This window comes from Stegostoma tigrinum, chromosome 22 (assembly GCF_030684315.1).
Source record: "Stegostoma tigrinum isolate sSteTig4 chromosome 22, sSteTig4.hap1, whole genome shotgun sequence".
NCBI classification, from domain to species: domain Eukaryota; kingdom Metazoa; phylum Chordata; class Chondrichthyes; order Orectolobiformes; family Stegostomatidae; genus Stegostoma; species Stegostoma tigrinum.
The window spans coordinates 6,077,204-6,099,191 of NC_081375.1; the positions used below are offsets into that span (position 1 = coordinate 6,077,204).

The 21,988-nt window shown below is 41.8% G+C and overlaps 1 protein-coding gene across 8 annotated transcripts in view; it reads right to left on the minus strand.

Annotated features, from left to right (window-relative positions):
• mbtd1 (mbt domain containing 1) overlaps positions 1 to 21,988 on the minus strand; it is an 87,846-nt gene that overhangs the window by 35,953 nt on the left and 29,905 nt on the right. For 3 of the 8 annotated variants that reach the window (XM_048554953.2, XM_048554954.2, XM_048554955.1), the window contains 6 exons: positions 8,979 to 9,058; positions 8,531 to 8,732; positions 6,434 to 6,508; positions 5,924 to 6,057; positions 2,993 to 3,110; positions 1,521 to 1,603 (listed from right to left, as the gene is read on the minus strand). In XM_048554953.2, the coding sequence (XP_048410910.1) occupies positions 1,521 to 1,603; positions 2,993 to 3,110; positions 5,924 to 6,057; positions 6,434 to 6,508; positions 8,531 to 8,732; positions 8,979 to 9,058 (692 nt within the window). Of the gene's footprint in view, positions 1 to 1,520; positions 1,604 to 2,992; positions 3,111 to 5,923; positions 6,058 to 6,433; positions 6,509 to 8,530; positions 8,733 to 8,978; positions 9,059 to 14,174; positions 14,194 to 21,988 lie in introns of those variants that run through there. The other 5 variants (XM_048554958.2, XM_048554957.2, XM_048554956.2 and 2 more) reach the window with 3 other exon arrangements.

Sequence of the window (21,988 nt, forward strand, 5' to 3'; positions counted from 1 at the left end):
AAACTGACAATACAGATACACAAACACCACCGAGCCACTTGTCTCACTACACACGGACGAAGGAGGGCACGAATTTGATTGGGAAAGCACAAGCCAAACAGAGACACACCAATGAATTCCTGGAGGCCTAGTATTCCAACCAGATCTCCATCAACAAACACACTGAATTGGACCTGATGTAAAACCACTGAGAAATAGAACCAGACGTAATGCCAACCACCCCAGCAAAACAAGGCATATAAATGCCAAGTGGGACAGAACGCCAATGCTTCACTGGAGGCGCACAGACAATATTACCTAGCAGGGTGATGGAATAGTTGCATCCAAACCCACCAGCTTGGCAAGCATGTCTACAACCTCAATCACCCTTTTACCTAGGTTGTAATGATGCTCTTAATCAATCTCAAAAGTAACAGTAGGAGTTTTTTTGCTCAGTCACAGCTCGGTCAGCACTATTTCACACCCACTGGGAGGTCCCTGGGATGCTGGTACACCAGTGCTATCAGGGAAGAAATTTGACCCAACAGCAGTGAAGAAACAGTGACATGGCTCCAAGTCAGTACGGTGTGGGGCTCGAAAGGCAACCTGTAGGCAGTGTTGCTCCCATGCATCTGCTTCTGTTTTAGTACGTATCAGAGGTTTAGGTTTGGGAAGCCCTACCAAAGAAGCCTGGATAAGCGTCTGTATGCATGTGTAGATAGTGTACACTGTGATACTGTCAGTCAATGTTGAAGGGAATTAATGTGAAGGTGGTAAATGGGAGTCAAGCTGGCTGCCTTGTCCTGGATGATGTCAAGTCACAGTAATGTTGGAGTCGCAGTCATCCAAGACAAACGGAGTGCATTACACCATGCTCCAGCCTTGTGCTTCATATTCAGGTGGAATACAATGGGCAGGTAGAAAATCACTTATCATAGAATTTCTAACTTCTCATGTGCTGTTGTAGCCAAAGCATTTACACAGCTTGTCAAATTTAGTTCGTGGTCAACGTCAACACCCAGTTTGTCAATGGTGGGGCATTCAGCAAGAAGACATGGGTGGACTCACTTGTGTTGATGATGGTCATTGTCTAGTACAAAAAATTTGCCACATCTGCCCAACGCTGGATATCGTCTAGGTCATGCTGGACACTGACTGCTCCCTTGTCAAAGGAATAATGAATAGTGCTGAATATTGTGTCATCAGCAAACATCCCTACTTCTGACCTTATGCTGGAGGGAAGGTCATTGTTGGAGCTGCTGAAAATGGTTGGGTCTAGGACACTACCCTGAGGAACTCCTGCAGAGATGTTCTGGATCTGAAATGACTGACCTCCAACAGCCACGACCATCTTCTTATGTGTCAGGTACAATTCTAGCCATTTTTCTTGTCCAGTTCAGCATTCAAGTCTCCAAATAACAACAAATCATTAACCTTTGCAACAGTTCATGTTTAAACAATACTGGACTGCTTTAGGAAATTTCTACGTTTCAGCAGCAAGTGGCACAATGTTTAAATTAGTAAAACAGAATTCTACTCACATGTTTGAAGCAGCTGACAGGTGCCCCAGTAAACTTATTGCTCCAAACATACTGACCCCAGTCAAAGCCTTCCACAGTAACTGCTGTAAAATTATATATCAGTCAGAAAAACAGACTGCATCAACATCCTTACAGTTAACAATTGTCCGAGAGAGCAATGACATAGCATAAGAAAGTAATTTCTACAAGTATAACTGTGCATTTTTCTTCCCTCACATATTTACCCTTCTCATACCTCTTTGATTACATGACATCAGTTACCTAACTGTGGCCACAAGCGAGTGCTTGAGCTTGGGTGGGTGAAGCTGAACTAACCTACACTTCCCGCTTATGTATGCACTTCCAGCATGAGATTACCAACTGGCTAACAGCAGCAGAGGTACACTGGTTAGATTTTATTCGGCCAACGCAAATATGCCAAGGCCAATTGTGAATCTTCTATGAGCATCTTGCTCCAGACTGGTTTCTCAGCACAGGGGAAGGGGTGGACTTAGGGTATTTGGTGGTCTGGTTCAGCCAGTCACTAGGTAGGCTGGCTGACACACAGGAAACAACAGAAGAATCAAAACCTGTCTCATGCTTGCACACAGTAGCACGGAACGGACAGTTGAACCCCACAAAGGGGAGATCTGGGGTGACACAGGGATTCTCTTCAAAACTAAGGGGAGCTGCAACTGATACAAAATTTTAATAAACTTGCAGTAATACTAATGGAGTGAATTAACAACTGGTATTACATTTCCTTGAAAAAAAAAATTGAGAAAGAACAAAAACCAAAAGAACTGCAGATGCTGTAAACAGAGAGGATTTAAAATTATGAATGATTTGACCAAGTAGATAAGGCATTTCTCTGCAAGTGAAAACAAAAATAAGGTATATCAGTGTCAGAGAATCAAGAAATCAAATAGGGAATTCAGAAGAAATATCACCACCAAGACAATAGCAAAGAAAATAGCAACTCTCCAACAGGAAATAGTTGAAGTGAATCGCATACATTTCAGGGGAAGCTCGCTAAACATTGGTGGTGGTGGGGGATCAGGATGATTAGACTACAGTCAATTAAGTCGGAGCATGGAATGAACAGTTGGACCAAACAAAATCTGTTTCTATACTGCATATCCTATACAATGCCACATGAAGAGATGCTGCCATTCAATAAAAGGGTACATAATTTTTAAAAAATTCAAAATCTTCAGTGAAGGACAGAGTATATCTCATCTGCTTCCTGACAGCCTTAGTAACTTGGAGAGCTGATCATACATTAGAGCAAAGCCAAATAGGATTTCTTCTCGAATAAATGATATCACACCCCCAAAATCTCAATGTTCTAGCTAAACTGTTAAAACTTAAAATATATAAAGCAACAAAAGGAGAAATGCCAAAACTTCAAAGAAGTATTCCAAGTGTTCAATTTTTTCTTTGCTGACCAGCATTTTTCAGTGTTGTATAACAGAAGAGAAGTGATCCATTACCTGCTTTACTCTTGGTTTGGCTCTGTTGCAGGCTTGCCTGGTACTGTGCGTAGGCTGCCAATTTAGCCACTAAAGGCTGTTTCTGTAGAACCTTCGCTTTCTTTGTTGGAGGTTTTCCCTGTTGAAAGTAGAACTAGGCCTAAGTGTCAGATGCATTACCTTTTCCATCATAGATCAAATTAAACGTACTTGATGGAAACCACTTACTGTTAGATTGTGTCACGGACATTTTTAAAGTTATTCACAGGTGCCTTTGGCTATGTCAACATTTGTCACCCATCAATCAACTGGTTGACAAGAGTGGTCAAGGTGGTGTACGGCATGCTTTCACTCATCGAACAGGATATTGAGTACAAGAGTTGGCAGGTCATGTTACAGTTGTACAGGACTTTGGTTCAACCACATTTGGAATACTGCATACAGTTCTGGTCGCCACATGACCATAAGGATGGGGATACTTTGGAGAGGGTACAGAGGGCACTAGCTATGAAGAGAGGTTGAGTAGGTTAAGATTATTCACATTAGAAAGACAGAGGTTGAGAGGGGACCAAATTAAGGTCTACAAAATAATGAGAAGTATGTACAGGGTGGATAGGAAGAAGCTTTTCCCCCCCATTTTTCCCGTTTTCCTTTGTTCTCATAAAGGGGATTGTGAATTGCCTTCTTGAACTGCCGCAGTTGATGCAGTGTGGGGACACCAACAAAGCTGTTATTCAGGGAATTCCCAGATTTTGATCCAGTGCCTGTGGCTTGGGGAAGTAGAGAAGTGGTGGCAGCCCCAATTACCTGCTGCCCTCATCCTTCTAACAAAGAAACAAAGAAACCTACAGCACAGGAACAGGCCCTTCGGCAATCCAAGCCTGCGCCGATCAAGATCCTCTGTCTAACCTGTCATCTATTTTCTAACGGTCTGTGTCCATTTGCTCCCTGCCCATCCATGTACCTGTCCAAATATATCTTAAAAGACGCTAACGTGTCTGTGTCTACCACCTCCGCTGGCAACGCATTCCAGGCACCCACCACCCTCTGTGTAAAGAACTTTCCACGTCTATCTCCCTTAAACTTTCCTCCTCTCACTTTGAACTCATGACCCTAGTAATTGAGTCCCACACTCTGGGGAAAAAGCTTTTTGCTATCCACCCTGTCTATACCTCTCATGATTTTGTAGACCTAAACTTTAAAGGCTGCAGATGTAGAAGATGCTATTCTTTCTAAGCGTATTAAGACCACCAAGATTACCAGGGAAAGAGCGGGACGTATTAGAGACTAAAGGGCAATCTGTGTGTGGAGCCAGTGGAAACAAGTGAGCTCTTAAATGATTAATTCTTATCTGTGTTCAGAGAGGAGAAAGACATGGTAGCCGTGGATTTCAGTTGGGGCAGCAAGATTAATAAGGGCATTATTAGATGTTATAGTGAGCAAACGCAGGGTCTGATGTGACATACCCTAAGGGAGGAGATTCACAATACATCGTTGACCACAGGTGAGGTGCCACTTGACAGAGGATGGGTCATGTGGTTCCTTTCTTCAAGGAGGGCAGCACGAATAGACCAGGTAATTACAACCTGTTAGTCTGATGTCAGCTGGAGGTTAAATTATTGGAAAAATTCTAAAAGGGCAGGACCAATCAATACTTGGTAAGGCAGGGACCGATCAGGAATAGTCAGTACGGATTTGTCAGGAGATCCTGTCTGACTACTTTAGTTGAGTTTTTGGAAAAAGATGACTGAACATATTGATGAGCTGGAGGTAAGATGGACTTCACGAAGGTTTTTTGACAAGGTCCCACATGAAAAGCTGGTCAAGAGCTCATGAGATTGAAGGCAAATTAGCAAACTGGATCCAAAATTGCTTACAAAAAGGAGGCAGACTGATGAAGGGCAATTTGAGAGACTGGAAAACGGTGACCAGCGGTGTACCATAGGAATTGGTGCTCGGACCTTTCCTGTTTGTCAGTTACATTAACAATGTGATGTGAATGTAGAAGGTATAATTAATAAACTTGCAGATGACAATGTTTGGGGAGATGGCATCGGGCTACAACCAGGTATTTAACAGCTGGTAAACTAGGCAAAGCAATGGCAAATGGAATTTAATTCCAATAAATGTGAGACAAGGCATTTTGGGAGATTTAATAGGAGGAGACACACAGTGAATGGTGGGTCCCGACAGAGCACCAAGGAACTTTGGTGTTCAAGTCCATACATCCCTGAAAGTGTCAGCATTGTCAGGGTAGTGAAGGCAGCAAATGGGATGCTTGTCTTCATTAGTCGGAGTATAGGATATGGAAGCAAGGAGGTTTTGTTACATCTCCCAGTCCCTCTTGGACAGGATGCAGAATTCTGTTACAATTGATATCATTTTACCACCCAATAACAAAAATGCAATTGAGTTGAATCGCTGTACCACACGTGAAAGCAAAGGTTCTAAACAAGACACAGGAATCAATAAACCAAATTTGCAAAACGCACTAAGTGCAAACTATTACTGTTTGAAAATCCTCACTGTAATTAAAGCACAAACAAAACAGCACTTTTTAAGAGAAGATTGTTAAGTAGCTGCATGCCACTAACTTATAATTAGTAGGACATCTTCATTGACAAGAACTGGAATTCTAGCTGCAGCTTATGAATACCATTAGGAGACTAATCCAACTGTTCAGTCTTAACACTATCTAAAAAGGGACAAAGTGAATGTCAAACAAGTTCAAAGCAGCTTGGGAGCAACTGAGAGCCAAACTAGAAAAACAGGCTTCATTGACTCAATATTGCTACACAGACAACAATCTGGCTCCCAAAAAAAAGGGGGAGTTGCTATCCTATCAGCTTCCTTTTAACTGAACTCAAGGGAAAGAGACTTGAATTTGCTGGGGATGTACAAAAAAACATGAAATACTTTTGTTGTAGTAGATACAGGAGACTTAAACAGTACCTGAAGTCTGGCTAAAATGCTGGCTTTTTTCGAGTTGGATGAGTAGCTTCTGGAGCATGAAACACTGCAGAATCGTTTTGTCTTGGAATAAAAAGCATCTCTCACACCAACCATCCCACACATTTCACAGGTGGCTAATAGAGACAACACAGAACCAGAGAACAATCAGACTACAGTCAATCTGTCACTGCTTCATCACTTAATCAGGAACACATTACAAATCATGTTTTCATAAACAATTATAAACTGTATGTGGTTTTCCTGGTCATTTGAACTGAGGAAATTCAAACGCCCCTCAGTTTAAGAGTCTGTCCCTGATAGGTTTATGAATTCTGAACAAAGTAAACAACAATTGTGATGTGGAATTAAACACAAACCCATATTTTTTTCCCCTCATTGGTAACAGATTCTAATAAAGTCTATGATTTGGAATTAGCTGTCGAGGTACATCTCACAACTCCTTCAAAACCAATCGATATTCTTGAAACATCAACTCCCTGTTGCACTAACCTTGTAACCCTCCTATATATCCATGCAGAGAACTATGTGCTTTGAATTTCAGGGAGAACTCAGAAGGAAGATCTTCTACATGGGCAGGGGTGTGGAAATAAAAAAGAGAGGATTAGGATCAATTCTGGACCAAAAAAGGTGAATTAACATGGAAGCAGGGGATGGCAGAAGTGTTAAATAAGTAAATCTTTAATAAAAGAAAAAGCAACGTGCTGCCCAGACCATGATGACAGAGGAGGAAACTCAGTCAATTAGAAGAGTTTAAAATGGATGAGGAAGTTTTGAATAGATTGCCGAAAAGTTAGTTGATAAGAGATCAGTATTGGATGAGATGCATCCAAGGATACTGAAGAATGAGTGGAAATTACATAGACACAGTCAATAACCCGTCAAATTTCTGTACACTCTGGCTGTACTGGAGGTCTGGAGAACTACAAATGTGACAGCTGTGTTCAAAAGAAAATTGTTGCAAGCATAAGCCCAGCAATTACAGACCAGACATTTTAAATACAATTATAGCAAAACATTTTGAAACAAAGTTATTTGGGATAAAATACTTCTATGGAAAAATGTGCATTAATTTAGAAGAGATTGCACAGCTTGTTTAAAAAATATAACCCTGGGTTCGTTAGCTTAGAGTTTTTGAAGAGGTAACAAAAAGTGTATATGGACAACTAATAGGCATTCAATATTGCAAATTTGTTGTGTAGGACTGTAAGATAAAGCTCATGGAATAAACTGGACCGTTCAACATAGCTGAGGGGCACAACAGATAGTAATCGTCAACAGGTGGCTTTTTGGCTGAAACATTTGGAAAGTTCCCACCAGTTGGTTTTCAAAACCTCAAGAAAAGCTGGAGTATGATTTCGGTCTTGGTGTGCAGAGAAGAGTTTCCAAATGTACAATTACACAAAACTTGGAAACATTGTAAACTGCGAGGATGACAATATAAAACTCCAAAGTGGATGCCGACAGATGGGTAGCAGATAAAAAGATCAATGGAGAAAAGGGAGAGGTTTGTTTAAAGAAAATAATTTGTGGGATGTGGGCATTGCTGGCTGGGCCACAATCTATCGACCATCTGTAGTTGCCGAGGAGAAGGTGTTGATGAGCTGCATTATTGAACTGCTGCAGTCCATGTGCTGTAAGTAGACACATAATCCTCTTAGGAAGGCAATTCCAGGCTTTTGACTCAGCGACAGTGAGAGAAAGTGACATATTTCCAAGTCAGGTTGGTGAGTGGCTTGGACAGGAACTTGCAGGCGGTGATGTTCCCATGTATTTATTGTCATTATCCTTCTAGATGGCAGTGGTCGTGGGTCAAAGGCAATAGAGGTAATGTACTTTGGTCAATAAAGACTCTGGAGAATCATTTTTACAAAAACAAAAATGTGCTGAGAGGGTGTGCAACAGCATAGAGTACCTAAATCATTAAAAGCTGGCAAGATAGGTAGAGTGTGTAATTAGGTAGATAGTTAGAGTGGGCTCTAATAGAGGCAGAGAGTCCAAGAGCTTGGAGGTTATGCTGAACTTGTTTAGGACACAAGTTAGATCTCAGCCAGAGTACTGTTGTGAGTAACATACTTTAGGAACAATGTCAGTGTGCTGGAGAGAGTGCAGAAAACATTTAGGGAAGGACAGTGAACTTGCAACTCTACTTCCACTTGTCAGATCAAACTGTTCAAGTCTCTTCATTCAAATCCTTGTACTCATGGGATTCTAAGTCGTCCAATGGGGACAGTAATTCCAGCGATGCCTGTCCATCTTTTTCCAAAGTTAGTTTGTGTCAAACTGTAATGGCACGCTCAGTGCATCTATGGGCAACTGAGCTGGCTCTGCAATTTGGAAAAGGGATTATGTTTAATACATTTAACAAATATTTCTTCGTACGCCAATTCTGAACAGATATAGGACATGTATGGAAAATTTTACACAACCGAAGTGGAGCGAGATCAACCACGAATTGGGTGGTTTTGGAAAACTATCCACCAAGAAGACTGTAGGTAGGATAACAGGAGGCGAATTTTGCCGTTCCATGTTGAAGTAGTTAATTTTTCAATTAGCCTGTCATGAACAAGAACAAAGCCACCTACTGACCCATTCCAGATTTGCCATCGGGATAAGTGTAGACTTGTCCATTGGTTTTGATAAGTGGGAGACTGGCTGGTATTGAGGTAACTTCTTCTTCGCTCTCATCAGAGCTCGAACTGCTGCTGCTATCCTCACTGCAACTGTCATAGCCGTCAAACATTCCAAATGAGTCCCTCCTCTTCCTTTCTGACCGTGGGGAGTGCTCAGTCTGTAAAGAAATTACCAACATTTTTATACATGTGCCACTGTAGATGGTGTTTCTTTTTGCAATTTCTTGCTTGGGTGCTTATTTATCAAAACTGAATGACTTGCCCCCAACTTCTCAATGTTACTGACATCAACATCCAGAGGCTGCTGAGTGCACATTGAATGTTACAACCTTCCATTTGTCTTCCCATTGTGCAGTACAATAGGAAAATGGCAATCTTGAACTTCAGCTGGTGTCTGTACATACCTGGACCAGTGTAGTAGAAGGCAGTTCATTCCTCTGATGTTTGTCCATCACATTGACGAGTACCTTATTTGCAGGAAACCCTTGTTTATATCACAACAAAAAAAAAAACACCAGCTAGTCACCAGAAAATACCAAAAAGTGCAAACATCTTAAGGCTTCCCAAACTAAAATAAATTTAAAATCTAAGGAAAACTGCTTAACAAAAGCAGAGCGCATGAAACAATGCCCACATACACATCCAGTTCAAAAATGCTTAATCTCATGACTCATCTTTCTTGGTTCATTGATCCGCATAGAGTGACATTACAAACCATAAACCACCACGTTCATTTCACCTGCCAATGGCATTTGCTGCTCAGTGCCTGGTCATGCAATTCTTAGCATAAGCCCGTCTCCATTTACTCCACAAGCCAGCCAGTGAGATATTGCAATTCCAACAAGAAAACCAGAACTTGTTAAAATATACAATGAGGGGACTTCCTGATAACAGGAGTTCCCCTCCAAGCAGTACATTCCTGGATGGGAATTACAGTAGAAGCTTGCATTCACAAGTGCTCCAGAAACTGAATGGGTTTTGTATCCTACTTTTAGGAATAATCATCATGTTTAATCAGTTTATTGAGCTCAAACTATTACAGTAACCTCCCAAAAGCCCACCACAACAAACTATTCCAGAGCAAACATCTTCCCTATCCATCTGATATTATATTGTTCATGGTCTGAGTAAGTGCTTGCATTTTACCAATTTGTACGTGTGCCCTGTCAACCAGGTGAAGTTTAATTTCAAGTAATGCATGTCTGCCTTCATCCAGTCACCTTAAAATATTTTCAACAAGGAATATTCCAACTTATCTATCTAATTTTAAATGTAGTCACCCTTAATACAGAACCTCGGAGTAGTAGGTCATTTGGCCCTTCAAGCCTGTACTGCTTTCAATATGATCACTGCTGATCCTCTATCAACACACGGTGTATTTAATCAAGCTCTTCTTGAACACATTCAGCAACCCAGAGTCCACAGTCTTCTGTGATAAATTTCACAGGTTGATCATCCTCATTGCAACAATCAGTCTACCCTGTATCCTGAGACTCTGACCCCTGGTTCTAGAGTTGGCAATCAGGGCAAATATCCTCCCTGTATCTGGTCTAATATAACTGTGTTAGAACTTTATATATTTCAATCCAATCTCATTCTTCGAATCTCTCATGAATGCAGGCCTGGCAAAAACAACATCTCTTCATACAATATTCCTGCCATCCCTGTACTAGCCGCATGAACTCCTGTTGCGCTCCCTCACTGGCAAGCATATCCTTTCTTATGTGGGGAGACCAAAACTGCACAACACTCCAGTTGCTGTCACTCCTGGGTGCTCTATAATTGTACTAAGACATGCCTAATTTTGAACCCCCCCCCCCCCACTGCATCACACAACCAGCCCAGCTCTTCCCCTCCACCCACTGCATCCCAAAACCAGTCCAACCTGCCTCTGCCTCCCTAACCTGTTCTTCCTCTCACCCATCCCTTCCTCCCACCCCAAGCCGCACCTCCATCTCCTACCTACTAACCTCATCCCACCTCCTTGACCTGTCAGTCTTCCCTGGATTGACCTATCCCCTCCCTACCTATACTCTCCTCTCCACCTACCTTCTTTTCTCTCCATCTTTGGTCCGCCTCCCCCTCTCTCCCTATTTATTCCAGTTCCCTCTCCCCATCCCCCTCTCTGATGAGAGGTCTAGGCCTGAAACGTCAGCTTTTGTGCTCTTGAGATGCTGCTTCGCCTGCTGTGTTCATCCAGCCTCACATTTTATTATCTTGGATTCTCCAGCATCTGCAGTTCCCATTATCACTAATTTTGAACTGAAGTCCTTTTGCAATTAAGGCCAATATACCTTTGCCTTTCTAACTTCTTCTTGCTCCTGCTTATTTACTTTCATTGATGCCCAGGAAACACCCAGATAACTTTGTACATCTGCATTCCCCAATATACCAATGATTTAAATAATAATCTGTGGTTTTGTTTTCAACATTGCAGTGCATACCTTCACATTTAACAATGTTACATGGCATCTGCTACACAGTTCACGCACACACACGCGCACAGTCTGACTCATCCTGAGCCCTCATCCTTGCATTCTTTATCATAAGCAAACTTGGAAATATTGCATCTGGCTTCCCCATACAAGTCATTTATAAATACTGGGAGTAGCTGGGTGTCAAATGCTGATGCCTGCATCTAACCAGTCAGCTTTTGCCAACAGGAAAGACCAATTTATTCCCACTTTCCGTTACTGATCTGCACAGTGTCAAGCCACGCCCAATTATGAACCCAAATCCCATCTGTTTTAATTTTGTTTATTAGCTTCATGTATCGGACCTTATCAAAAGCCTTCAGGTCTAAATGTATCACCTATCCACTTGCCACTTATCCATTCTACCAGTCACATCTCAAACGCCAGTAGATTATTTAACTATGATTTCTTGTCCACTAACCTGCGTTGACTTTGTCCAATCCTGTTTGTTTTATCATGTCTTTTATAACATACTCAAGCATATTCCCCATCACCAATGTTAGCTAGCTGGGCTGCAATTCCATTTTTTCCCCTCTCCATCTTTTTACAAAAGGTATCTTTCAGAATCTTTCAGCATCTGTCAGAATTGAACCACAGTCCATAAAATTTTGCAAGATGGCCAATGCATACAAAATTTCCAGGGCCAATTCCCTTAGTACTCTGGGATCAAGTGTTGTCAGGCTCTGGGAATTTGCTGAACCTTAACCCAACTGATTTATTGAGCTTTTTTTCAAACAGATAGTGATTTTCTTCAATTGACTCTCTGGCACTTCTGGGCAATTGTTGCTCTTGCGTGAAAGGAAAAGAAAATATTTATTCAATTTCTCTGACATTCCTTTGTTCCTCATTATTATTTCCTTTATTTCTGATTGTAAGGGACCTACATTTGTCTTTGCTGGTCTTTTGCCTTGTCCAATATTTACAAACTTTTACAGTCAGTCAGTTTTTATGTCCCCTGCAAGTTTTCTCCTCTCAATCAATCGTTTTGTCTCCATTTGCTTAATTCTAAAATGTTCCCTGGCTTCAGGGTGGCTGCTTTTTCTGGCAACTTTATGTCTCCTCTTTGGATCCAATACTGCCTCTAATTTCTTCTCAGGCATGGTTGAACCACCTTTCCTGTTTTCCTTTTGTACCAGATAGCAATGAAAAAATGTTTTAATTCATACATATGGTCCTTGATTATTGCCTATACACTGTCCATTGTTTTCCCACGTGCCTTCCTGTTCCGTTTCCCATCACTTCGCCATTCTAGATTAAACCCTCCTGAACAGCACCTCTGGAATAATCCAACTGTCTACATTTGAGTTCAAATAGCCAATGAGGCCCTCTTAGCTAGACTGCCGCTATGCATCGTGGCCACTGGTTGTTCACCATGCCCTTTCAGAATGCCTTGGTAACAACACATCCTTGACCCTGGGAGGCAACATACCATTTACAACTTCAGAAATACTGTCTGTTGCCCTTACTAATGAAGTCCCAATTACTGTATGTTTGCCATTCTTCTCCCTCCACTCTTCCACAGAAGTAGCTGTTACACCATAGACCTGCTGCTATCTCCCAAGTGCAGTCTCCCTTAACAGTATCCAAAATGGTCTGTTACACAGGGCAATGGTCATAGGGTCTCCTGCACTGCCTTCGTCCTGTTAGGAGGGATTTGGTCAACGCCACTCCAAGAATTAAAACGAAAACCCCCAGAGAAGCTTGCCTCACCTCATAATCTGTTAAAGGAAGTGTGATAAGTGGTATAATCTGCCTCTCATCCAAATTTGTTATAAAAGTGTAAGATTAAGTTTATAAGTAACTTTATAAAGTAACACTTTGTAAGTAACAAATAACAATTTATTTATCTAACTCTTACAGCAAACAAATTAACAGAACTACTAACAAAACAAACAATTCCCTTGTTAACTACTAAAATTCCCAAATATAAACAAAAGTCACAGTTATAAAAACCAAGGTAATAAGAAAAAATAATTTAAAACGGTCTCTCGAAATTAGAGTCAGGAGAAGTCTTGCGGAATGTTCTTTGCCTTCACCACTGTTTTCCATTCAATGCTTTTCGCTGTCAAATTCTTTTGTCAGGAACGTTAAGAGTGCCATGGTACCTTTATTTAGCTGGTGCTTACTCAGAATTCAGAGCTTTCTGTGAGAGCTAGTGAGTTTCTTTTCAGATGGCATTTCACTCTCACACCAATTTTCAAATAATATCTTCTTTTATACCCTCGGTGACCTATTAATTTCCTACAATAGGATTGGTTCTAGATTGTCAAAGCCATCAGTTTAAATTTAAATGAGTTTTGCTATCAAGGCCTGGTTTAAATTAATTGGCGAAATGGCTTACTGGTATTATTGCTAGACTGTTAATCCAGAGACCTGGGTTTGAAGCCTGCCATGGCAGATGGCGGAATTTGAGTTCAATAAATATCTGGGATTAAGAATCTCATGATGACTGTGAATCCATTGACAATTGTCAAAAGAACCCATCTGGTTCACTAACGTCCTTTAGAAAAGGAAACTGCCATCCTTACCTGGTCTGGTCTACGTGTGACTCCAGATCCACAGCAACGTGGCTGACTCTTAGCTGCTGTCTGGAACAATGAGAGATGGGTAATAAATGCTGCCTGGCCAGCAACGTCCTCATCCCATTAATGAATAAAGAATACAGGTAAAAAATGCTGCTTTGCCTGATACAAAGTTTCAATTTCAAGAACTCTGTATCTCACTGCAGACTTCTTTAAAATCTCTGAGCCCGAGCCCCTAAAATACTATCTTTTAAAAGGGACCACACCCTCTTCCTCCCTGTCATTTTATAAACATAAAGTACTCTACCCAACTTCACAACACACCCTTCTGCCTGGTGGCCCCTAACCCCCTTCTACCCATTCAGTCTTGATCTGGGCGGGGGGGGGGAAGCTGTCCACATTGAGGTTCTCCTCTGCAACTCCATGGCTGTAAAGCTACTTTGTTTTGGCTGCCAGAACTACATGCAGGATCCAGGAAGTCTCACCTGACTTGGGTCCTCACAAACAAACTTTCCCTTGACAGTGTGAACTTCTACCATGAGTCCACTGTGCCATTCCGCACCTCAAACATTACCCCACACTCCACAGGAAAAACAGAAGTTACCTGCAGGTCACTCAATTATGCTCATGATGCGCTGTCATGAAATTCAAGTGTGTTTGTTTTCAACATGGTTAATGGACAGCAATTATATATTGGATAATTCTTCATTTCCCAAAATCAATGGTAACAGCCACACCCACAATGAGCAAATGCAGCGTGATTAGTTTTGTGGCTCAATATCAGGACACTGTACCTGAAACAAAAAGTGAGTCAAAGGTTTAAACTTCACAGCCTTTGAACATGCACATGGAAACAAATCTCATTACAGCAGGCTGTAATAATGTCACAAAACCAGTAATCCACTGCCCAATATTAAAGCAACTAATTGGTACAGGGAATTAAACAACATCAAAACCTAAATGAAGCAAGGTAAAACTGTTTGATGGCACTGGACCAGCAACACAGAAATACAGCGTTTAATGAACACCAAATTTGGAGCAGGACTAGGCCATTTAGCCCGAACTTGCCCTGCCATTGAACTAATTTGTGGCTGATCTCACTGAAACTTCAAATCCATACTTCTGCCTATTACCAGTAAACTTTCATTCATTCGTTTCACAAGCATTCACCTACCTTAGAAATTCACTTCATCAGTTTTAAATGGGTGACCCATAGTTCTAAATTCTCCTGTAAAAAGGAAACAGCCATCTTCTCCACATTTAGCCTGTCAAGGCGGTTTGGGATTTTGTGTTTCAATCAAGACATGATACGACTCTTCTAAACTCCAGCAAATTTAAGCCTAGCACATCCAACCATTCCTCCTAAGACAACGTGCCCATTCCCAGGAGTCTCATGCACTTATAGCTCTTGTTTAAAAAACAGGGACTGGACTGTGCACAGTATAAGATAGTCTCATAATACCCTGCTTAACTGAACTTATATATTCAATTCCTCACCCAACGATAAAATCCTAAGCAGCTTTTCTAATTATTTGGTTTAACTGCAAATTAATTTATTTGCAATTCATGCTCAAGGACACCAATATCTCACTGCACTGCAGAGCTCTGCAATCTCATCATTTAGATAATATGCTACCTTTTTATTCTTTTGGCCAAATGGACAATTTCACATTTTGCCACATTACACTCCACTTGCCACATCTTTGCCCACTCACTTAGCTTATGAGTTTTTTTGCATCCTCCTTGTGCCAACTTACTTTCCCAACTATCTTGGTGTAATCAGGAAAACAGTACACATAGATAAGAGGAACTGCAGGTGCTGGAGAATCCAAGATAACAAGGTGTGGAGCTGGATGAACAGCAGGCCGAGCAGCATCTTCGGAGTAGGAAGGCTGGCATTTCAGGCCTAGACCCTCAATCAGAGCCTAGGCCCAAAACATCAGTTTTCCTGCTCCTAAGATGCTGCTCAGCCTGCTGTGTTCATCCAGCTCCACACCTCGTTATCACGGCACACATACATTACTTTCTTTTGTCCAAGTCATTTAAATAAAAAGTTCACAGTTGAGCCTCAGCAGTGATTGCTCTGGCACACCTCTTGTTATATATTGCCAACCTGAAAAAGATTCATTTTATGTCCACTGTCTCCTACTTGGTAACCAGCCAATCTTTGATCCAACCTTGAATTTTAATTTCACTTATCAAGTGTTGTACAACCACTTGATTTTTTTAAATATCTGCAGTATTCATCATTGGTTCAAAAACCTGTTCAGTGCTGAGTGGTGTCCCACAGGGCTCAGTTCTTGGGCCTCTGCTCTTTGTAGTTTTTAATAAGTGACTTGGATGAGGAGGTTGAGGGGTGGGTTAGTATGTTTGCTGATGACACAAAGGTTGGAGGTGCCGTTGTTAGTATCGAGGGCTATTGCAGGCTTCCGCAAGACATTGACAGTGTGCAGAGCTGGGCTGAAATATGGCAAATGGAGTTCAACCTGGATAAATGCGAAGTGATGCATTTTGGAAGGTCAAACTTAAATGCTGAATATAGGATTAAAGGCAGGTTTCTCGGCAGTGTGGAGGAACAGCGGGATCTTGGTGTTCAAGTGCATAGCTCCCTCAAAGTTGCCACCCAAGTGGATAAGGTTGTTAAGAAAGCATGTGGTGTTTTGGCTTTCATTAACAGGGGGATCGAGTTTAAGAGCCACAAGGTTATGCTGCAGCTCTCCAAAACCCTGGTGAGACCACACTTGGAATACTGCGTCCAGTTCTGGTCGCCCTATTACAGGAAAGATGTGGAGACTTTGGAGAGGGTGCAAAGGAGGTTTACCAGGATGCTGCCTGGACTGGAGGGCTTGTCTTAGGAGGAGAGGTTGACTGAGTTCGGACTTTTCTCTCTGAAGAGAAGGAGGAAGAGAGGTGACCTGATCGAGGTGTACAAGGTGATGAGAGGCATGGATAGAGTCGATAGCCAGAGACTTTTCCCCACGGCAGGATTGACTGCCACGAGGGGTCATAGTTTTAAGGTGTTAGGAGGAAGGTATAGAGGAGACGTCAGAGGGAGGTTCTTCACCCAGAGAGATGTGAGCGCGTGGAAAAGTTTACCAGTGGTAGTCGTGGAAGCGGAGTCATTAGTGACATTTAAGCAACTGCTGGACATGCACATGGACAGCAGCGAATTGAGGGGAATGTAGGTTAGGTCATTTTACTTTTGGATTCGGATTATTCCACAGCATAGCATCGTGGGCCGAAGGGCCTGTACTGTGCTGTACTTTTCTACGTTCAATGTTCTAAAACTCCAAGAGACTAGTCAAACATGATTTCACTTTCACAAAAGCACGTTGACTCTGCCTCGAACTTACTCTGCCCTGCTAGATCTTTCTTAATAACTTCTAATATATCTATATACCCAACAGATGTCACACTAACTCGTCTGTAGTTTCCTGCTTTCTGTTCCCTTTTTAAAATAAAGGAATTACATTACTTTATTACAAGCTAGGGGACTGTCTAAATCAAGGGAGTTTTGGAAAATTAAAGCCAATATATCAACTTTCTCACCAGCCTTTTTTGAAATTATAGGAACAAGTGCATGTGAACCCAGGCATTTTTCAGTCCACAGCTCCAACAATTTATGAATTACCCCTTCTCTTTTTTCCTGAATCTCTCTCCCCCTCTCATTTCTTCATTTATTGTTGCATCTGGTATGTTAATTGCAGCCTCTCAGTGAAGAGGTATACAAAATACCCGCTCTTCTGTCTACCAATGCTTTATTTTTGCTATCAATTCTCTCATCTCATTTTCTATAAACTCATGCTTACTGAGTTACAAAAAAAAGAGAAGGTGCAGGAGATACACAGCAGGTCTGACAGCAACTACGGAGAGAAAGCAAAATTAATATTTTGGATTCACTGACCCTTCTTCCAAATCCTGTTACTTGCACCATGTTAATTCTTCTCATGAAGTATTTCCAATATTTCCTGCTATCCATCTATTTCAGTCTACCTTCCTCTATTACTAATTTCTCCCTTTTTTGTTCTTTAAGCCTGACCTGCTATGTCTTTGCATGTGGATATGCTTTCTCCTTAAGATTGACACTAACCTTAGTATCTCTGGTTAACCGCTGATTTTAGACATTCCTTGGAATTTATTTTCGTCAACCCATCAATTCCCACACCAGCTAAGGTTATCATAAAGGAATCTCCTTCTCAACTTCTCCCCTTGCCCGAGACATGGTGGCCCCACAGGTTAAACCACCACCTGTAGTCTCTCTCGCTCTCTCTCTCTCTCTCTCTCTCTCTCTCGAGGGAGCAGCAAGATAGTTGGTAGGACTCCAGTGTCTTTACCCTTATTTACAGTTTCACTCCAAACTGTTTCCTGAACTTTGATCGTCACTCACAAATACGCCAATACCATTATTAACTGACAAAGCCAACCTTGCACCTTTTCCCATCTCCCATCCATCTTAGATGCCGTGTCCTTCAAGATTCAGGTTCCAATCTTCATCATCCTGCAGTCACGTCTCTAACACTATCAGTCCATTCCTGTGCTGCACAGGAGGCTGTTGAGTAAGATAAGGGTTCATGGTGTTAGAAGCTAGGTGGTAGCACGGATAGATTGTTTTCTGCCAGACAGCCAATCGAGCATGGGGATAAAAGGGTTTTTCTCAGGATGGTAACAAGTGGTGTTCCACAAGGGTCAGTGTTGGGACCACAACTTTTTATTTTATACATTAATGATCTAGATGAAGGAACTGAGGGCATTCTGGCTAATTTGCAGATGATACAAAGATAGGTGGGGGGGACGGGTAGTATTGAGGTAGTGGGGTGGCTGCGGAAGGATTTGGAGAGGTTAGGAGAGTGGGCAAAGAAGTAGCAGATGGAGTACAATGTGGGGAAGTGTAAGTTTGTGCACTTTTGTAAGAGCATGGACTATTTTCTAAACAGGGAGAAAAATTCATAAGTCTGAAGTGCAAAGAGGCTTGGGAGTTCTAGTTCAGGATTCTCTCAAGGTAAACTCGCAGGTTGAGTCAGTAGTCAGGAAGGCAAATGCAACTCAGCATTTATTTTGAGAGGACTTGAATATAAAAGCAGGGATGTACTCCTGAGGATTTAAAAGGCCCTGGTCAGGCTGCACTTGGAGTACTGTGCACAGTTTAGGGCCCCATATCTCAGGAAGGATGTCCTGGCCCTGGAGTGGGTTCAGAGGAGGTTCACAAGAATGTCCCAGGAATGGAAAGCTTAACATATGAGGAACGTGTGGGGGCTCTGGGACTATACACATTGGAGTTGAGAAGGATGAGGGGGTACCTGATTGAAACTTAAAGAATACTGCATGGCCTGGTCAGAGTGCATGTTGGGAAGATGTTTCCATTGGAACAAGAGACTAGGACCTGCTGGTAGCCTTAGAGTAAAGGGAAAACCTTTCAGAATGGAGATAAGGAGAAACTTCTTCAGCCAGAGAGTGGTGAATCTATGGAATTCACTGCCACAGAAGGCTGTAAAGGCCAGATCATGGAGTACATTTAAGACTGAGATAGATAAGTTCTTGATTATCAAGGGGATCAAGGGTTATGGGGAGAAAGCCAGAGAATGGTGTTAAGGAACTTATCAGCCATGATTCAATGGCAGAGCAGATTCGAATGGCCGAATGGCCTAATTTCTGCTCCTTTGTCTTATGGTCTTATTAATTTCTATGTGCACCCCCAGTTTACCTGTTTTGTTTCAAGCACAAAATGCATTCAGATACGGAGCCTTTAGTTTAATTGATCTACTCTCTTTGTAATTGCCTGTTGGTTAACACTTCCTATGACTGTCTATCATATACCATACTCTTTAGCCATGGCCCTACTCTTCAATAGCCACATTTTCCTAAATCTGATCCTTGCCCCCACTATTCAATTTAAAATCCTCTCGACTTCCCTAGGCGTGTCGTTGGCAAGGCCATCAGGCCCTGCATGGTTCAAGTAGAGACTGTCCCTTAGGAATAGTTCCCATATTCTCCAGTTCCAATGCTAGTGCCCCATGAACCAGAAACCAATTATCCCCTCAATTCTGCTTTCAGCTAGTAATTTGCTGATGTTCAAAGGGTAAACAGAATAAGCATTAACATTGATTTTGTAAAAGTTGGCCTGTTTTCCAGGACAGGGAACTTGATCACTTCTACCTTATTTCCCAATCCCACAATTCCCAAGGACAGCCTTCAAATAGTCAAACACAGTATGGCGTACACTCGAGGACAAATGGAACTTGTATTTTCAAAATACTGCCACACCGCCTTCATGTGGGGTCATCTACAAAACCGTGCTCTTAAAAAAAATCAACATCAGGCGATTTCTGAATTGTACCACTCAATACATCGTCCAGGCCCACATTAATACTATTAATATCCATTTCTAATTCCTCTCTTTCAGTCAGTCAATTACTTCACTATGAGTTTTACCTTGGATACATATGGACATATCCCATCTCCTTTTACAGTGGGCTAACAAAGTGTGAAGCTGGATGAACACAGCAGGCCAAGCAGCATCTTAGGAGCACAAAAGCTGACGTTTCGGGCCTAGACCCTTCATCAGCTCTCTGATAAAGGGTCTAGGCCCGAAACATCAGCTTTCCTGCTCCTAAAATGCTGTTTGGCCTGCTGTGTTCATCCAGCTTCACACTTTGTTATCTTGGATTCTCCAGCATCTGCAGTTCCCATTGTCTCTGATCATAAAGGTGATGGGCCCTGGGCAAAGAATTCACTTCGAGTTCTATTGTCTTGAAAGGTAGGGATTAAGAGGTACCCTATGGTATATGAGCTACCAGAAATCACGAGAGGCTACAATTAAGCCATCAGTCAGATAGAAACAATGAACAGAGATGATCAAACATATTTGCATTGATGAAGTAGGCAAGGTATCCAAGATCTGGAAAGTTGACGCAGTGTGCTGGCTCACAGAGGGTGGTGCTTGTGTGGCACGAACTGTCAGACAAAGTGGTATATTCAGGTAGTTACAATGTTTAAAAGACATTTGGACAGATGAACGAATAGGAAGGGTTTAGACGGATACGGACTAAAGGCAGGCAAAAGGGACTAGTTTCATTGGGAAACTTGGATGAGTTGGACCAAGGGGTCTGTTTCCATGCTGCATGACTATCAGAACACTAGTCAGGAGCTCAGTGCCCCATTTTTAATTTTTCTTTGTTGTCTCAAACTGAACCCATTTGAATGTTTATAAGCATATTGCACACTGCATATTGAAGCACATGTTCAGCACAAGTTCCTGATTCAGCAGCTTCTGAGTTAAGTCAGAAGTCAACCTGGTTGGAATGAAAGCTTTCAGCTGACATGAGCTCAGGCTGTCCCCTGTATTCACTGAGTTTGTTCACACACTTCAGAACAATGCTATGGCAAAAAAAACCTTGTGGCAAATTCCACAGTCAAACTCAACACGTGCCTGAACACAAGACACATGGATGAAAAAAGCAGAAGGCAAAGTAGTGCAATTCACACACTTCTGCAGACAAAGAGGAACCCAGAGTTCTTTCAGCTCTGTCAATGATCTCCCAGCTGTAAGACACTAGAGAATCACAGCAGCAACGTCAGTGCAACAAACATACGAAAGCAACTGTACCCAACCCCCACCAAAACTGTCAGCGTACCAAACTTCTAATACAGGCACTGAAAATCTCAGATTCATTAGCAGCTACATTCATGAGCAACTGAGAAAGAAATCCACCCCATCCATTCAGTTCTGGAATATACTACAAAACGAGAAACCATTGAGCTGAAGATTGTTAAAACACAGGACATACAAGGAATAACACACTCCGTGACATAGCCTAACTGGACAATATCAGCAAGAGAATGCAGACTGAACAGTCAGCATAACAATCCCCAAGAACAAGAGCATGCACAAAATGCTCAGTAAGAGTCAGCATTCCTCTATACAACTTGTTCAATATCTGTGCACAGTAATAAACTACAATCCAAGTTTACAGAATTCGAAAGTCACTTGGCTATTAGGTTATTGATCAGGAGATGCAAAGATAGAAAGATGATACAACTCTCTGCCTTGGCCACAAACCACAATTAACTAATCCTAAGTTCAGTGTAACAGGACAAATCATACCACATCTATCCTTAAAATATTCATTTACAAAATAGACTAGGTACCATTTATGCTTTCAATAAAACATTAGATTGTAGGTCATTACGTTCCTTTCTCAATTCTCAGGGTCACCTATTTTCAGCTCTGAAATTTTGAAGAACTATATGTGACAGAATAAAATGAAATATGAAATGAGGTCACCAGTCTTTCGGTGAACACTATGGCGAGTGGCCTGTTCCAAACATTCCACAAATGCTGATGTGCGGAAAATTTACTGAAAAAGACAAATGCAGCCCTCAAACTTCGGCATATCTGGCAACAACTTGTACTTCCTGTGA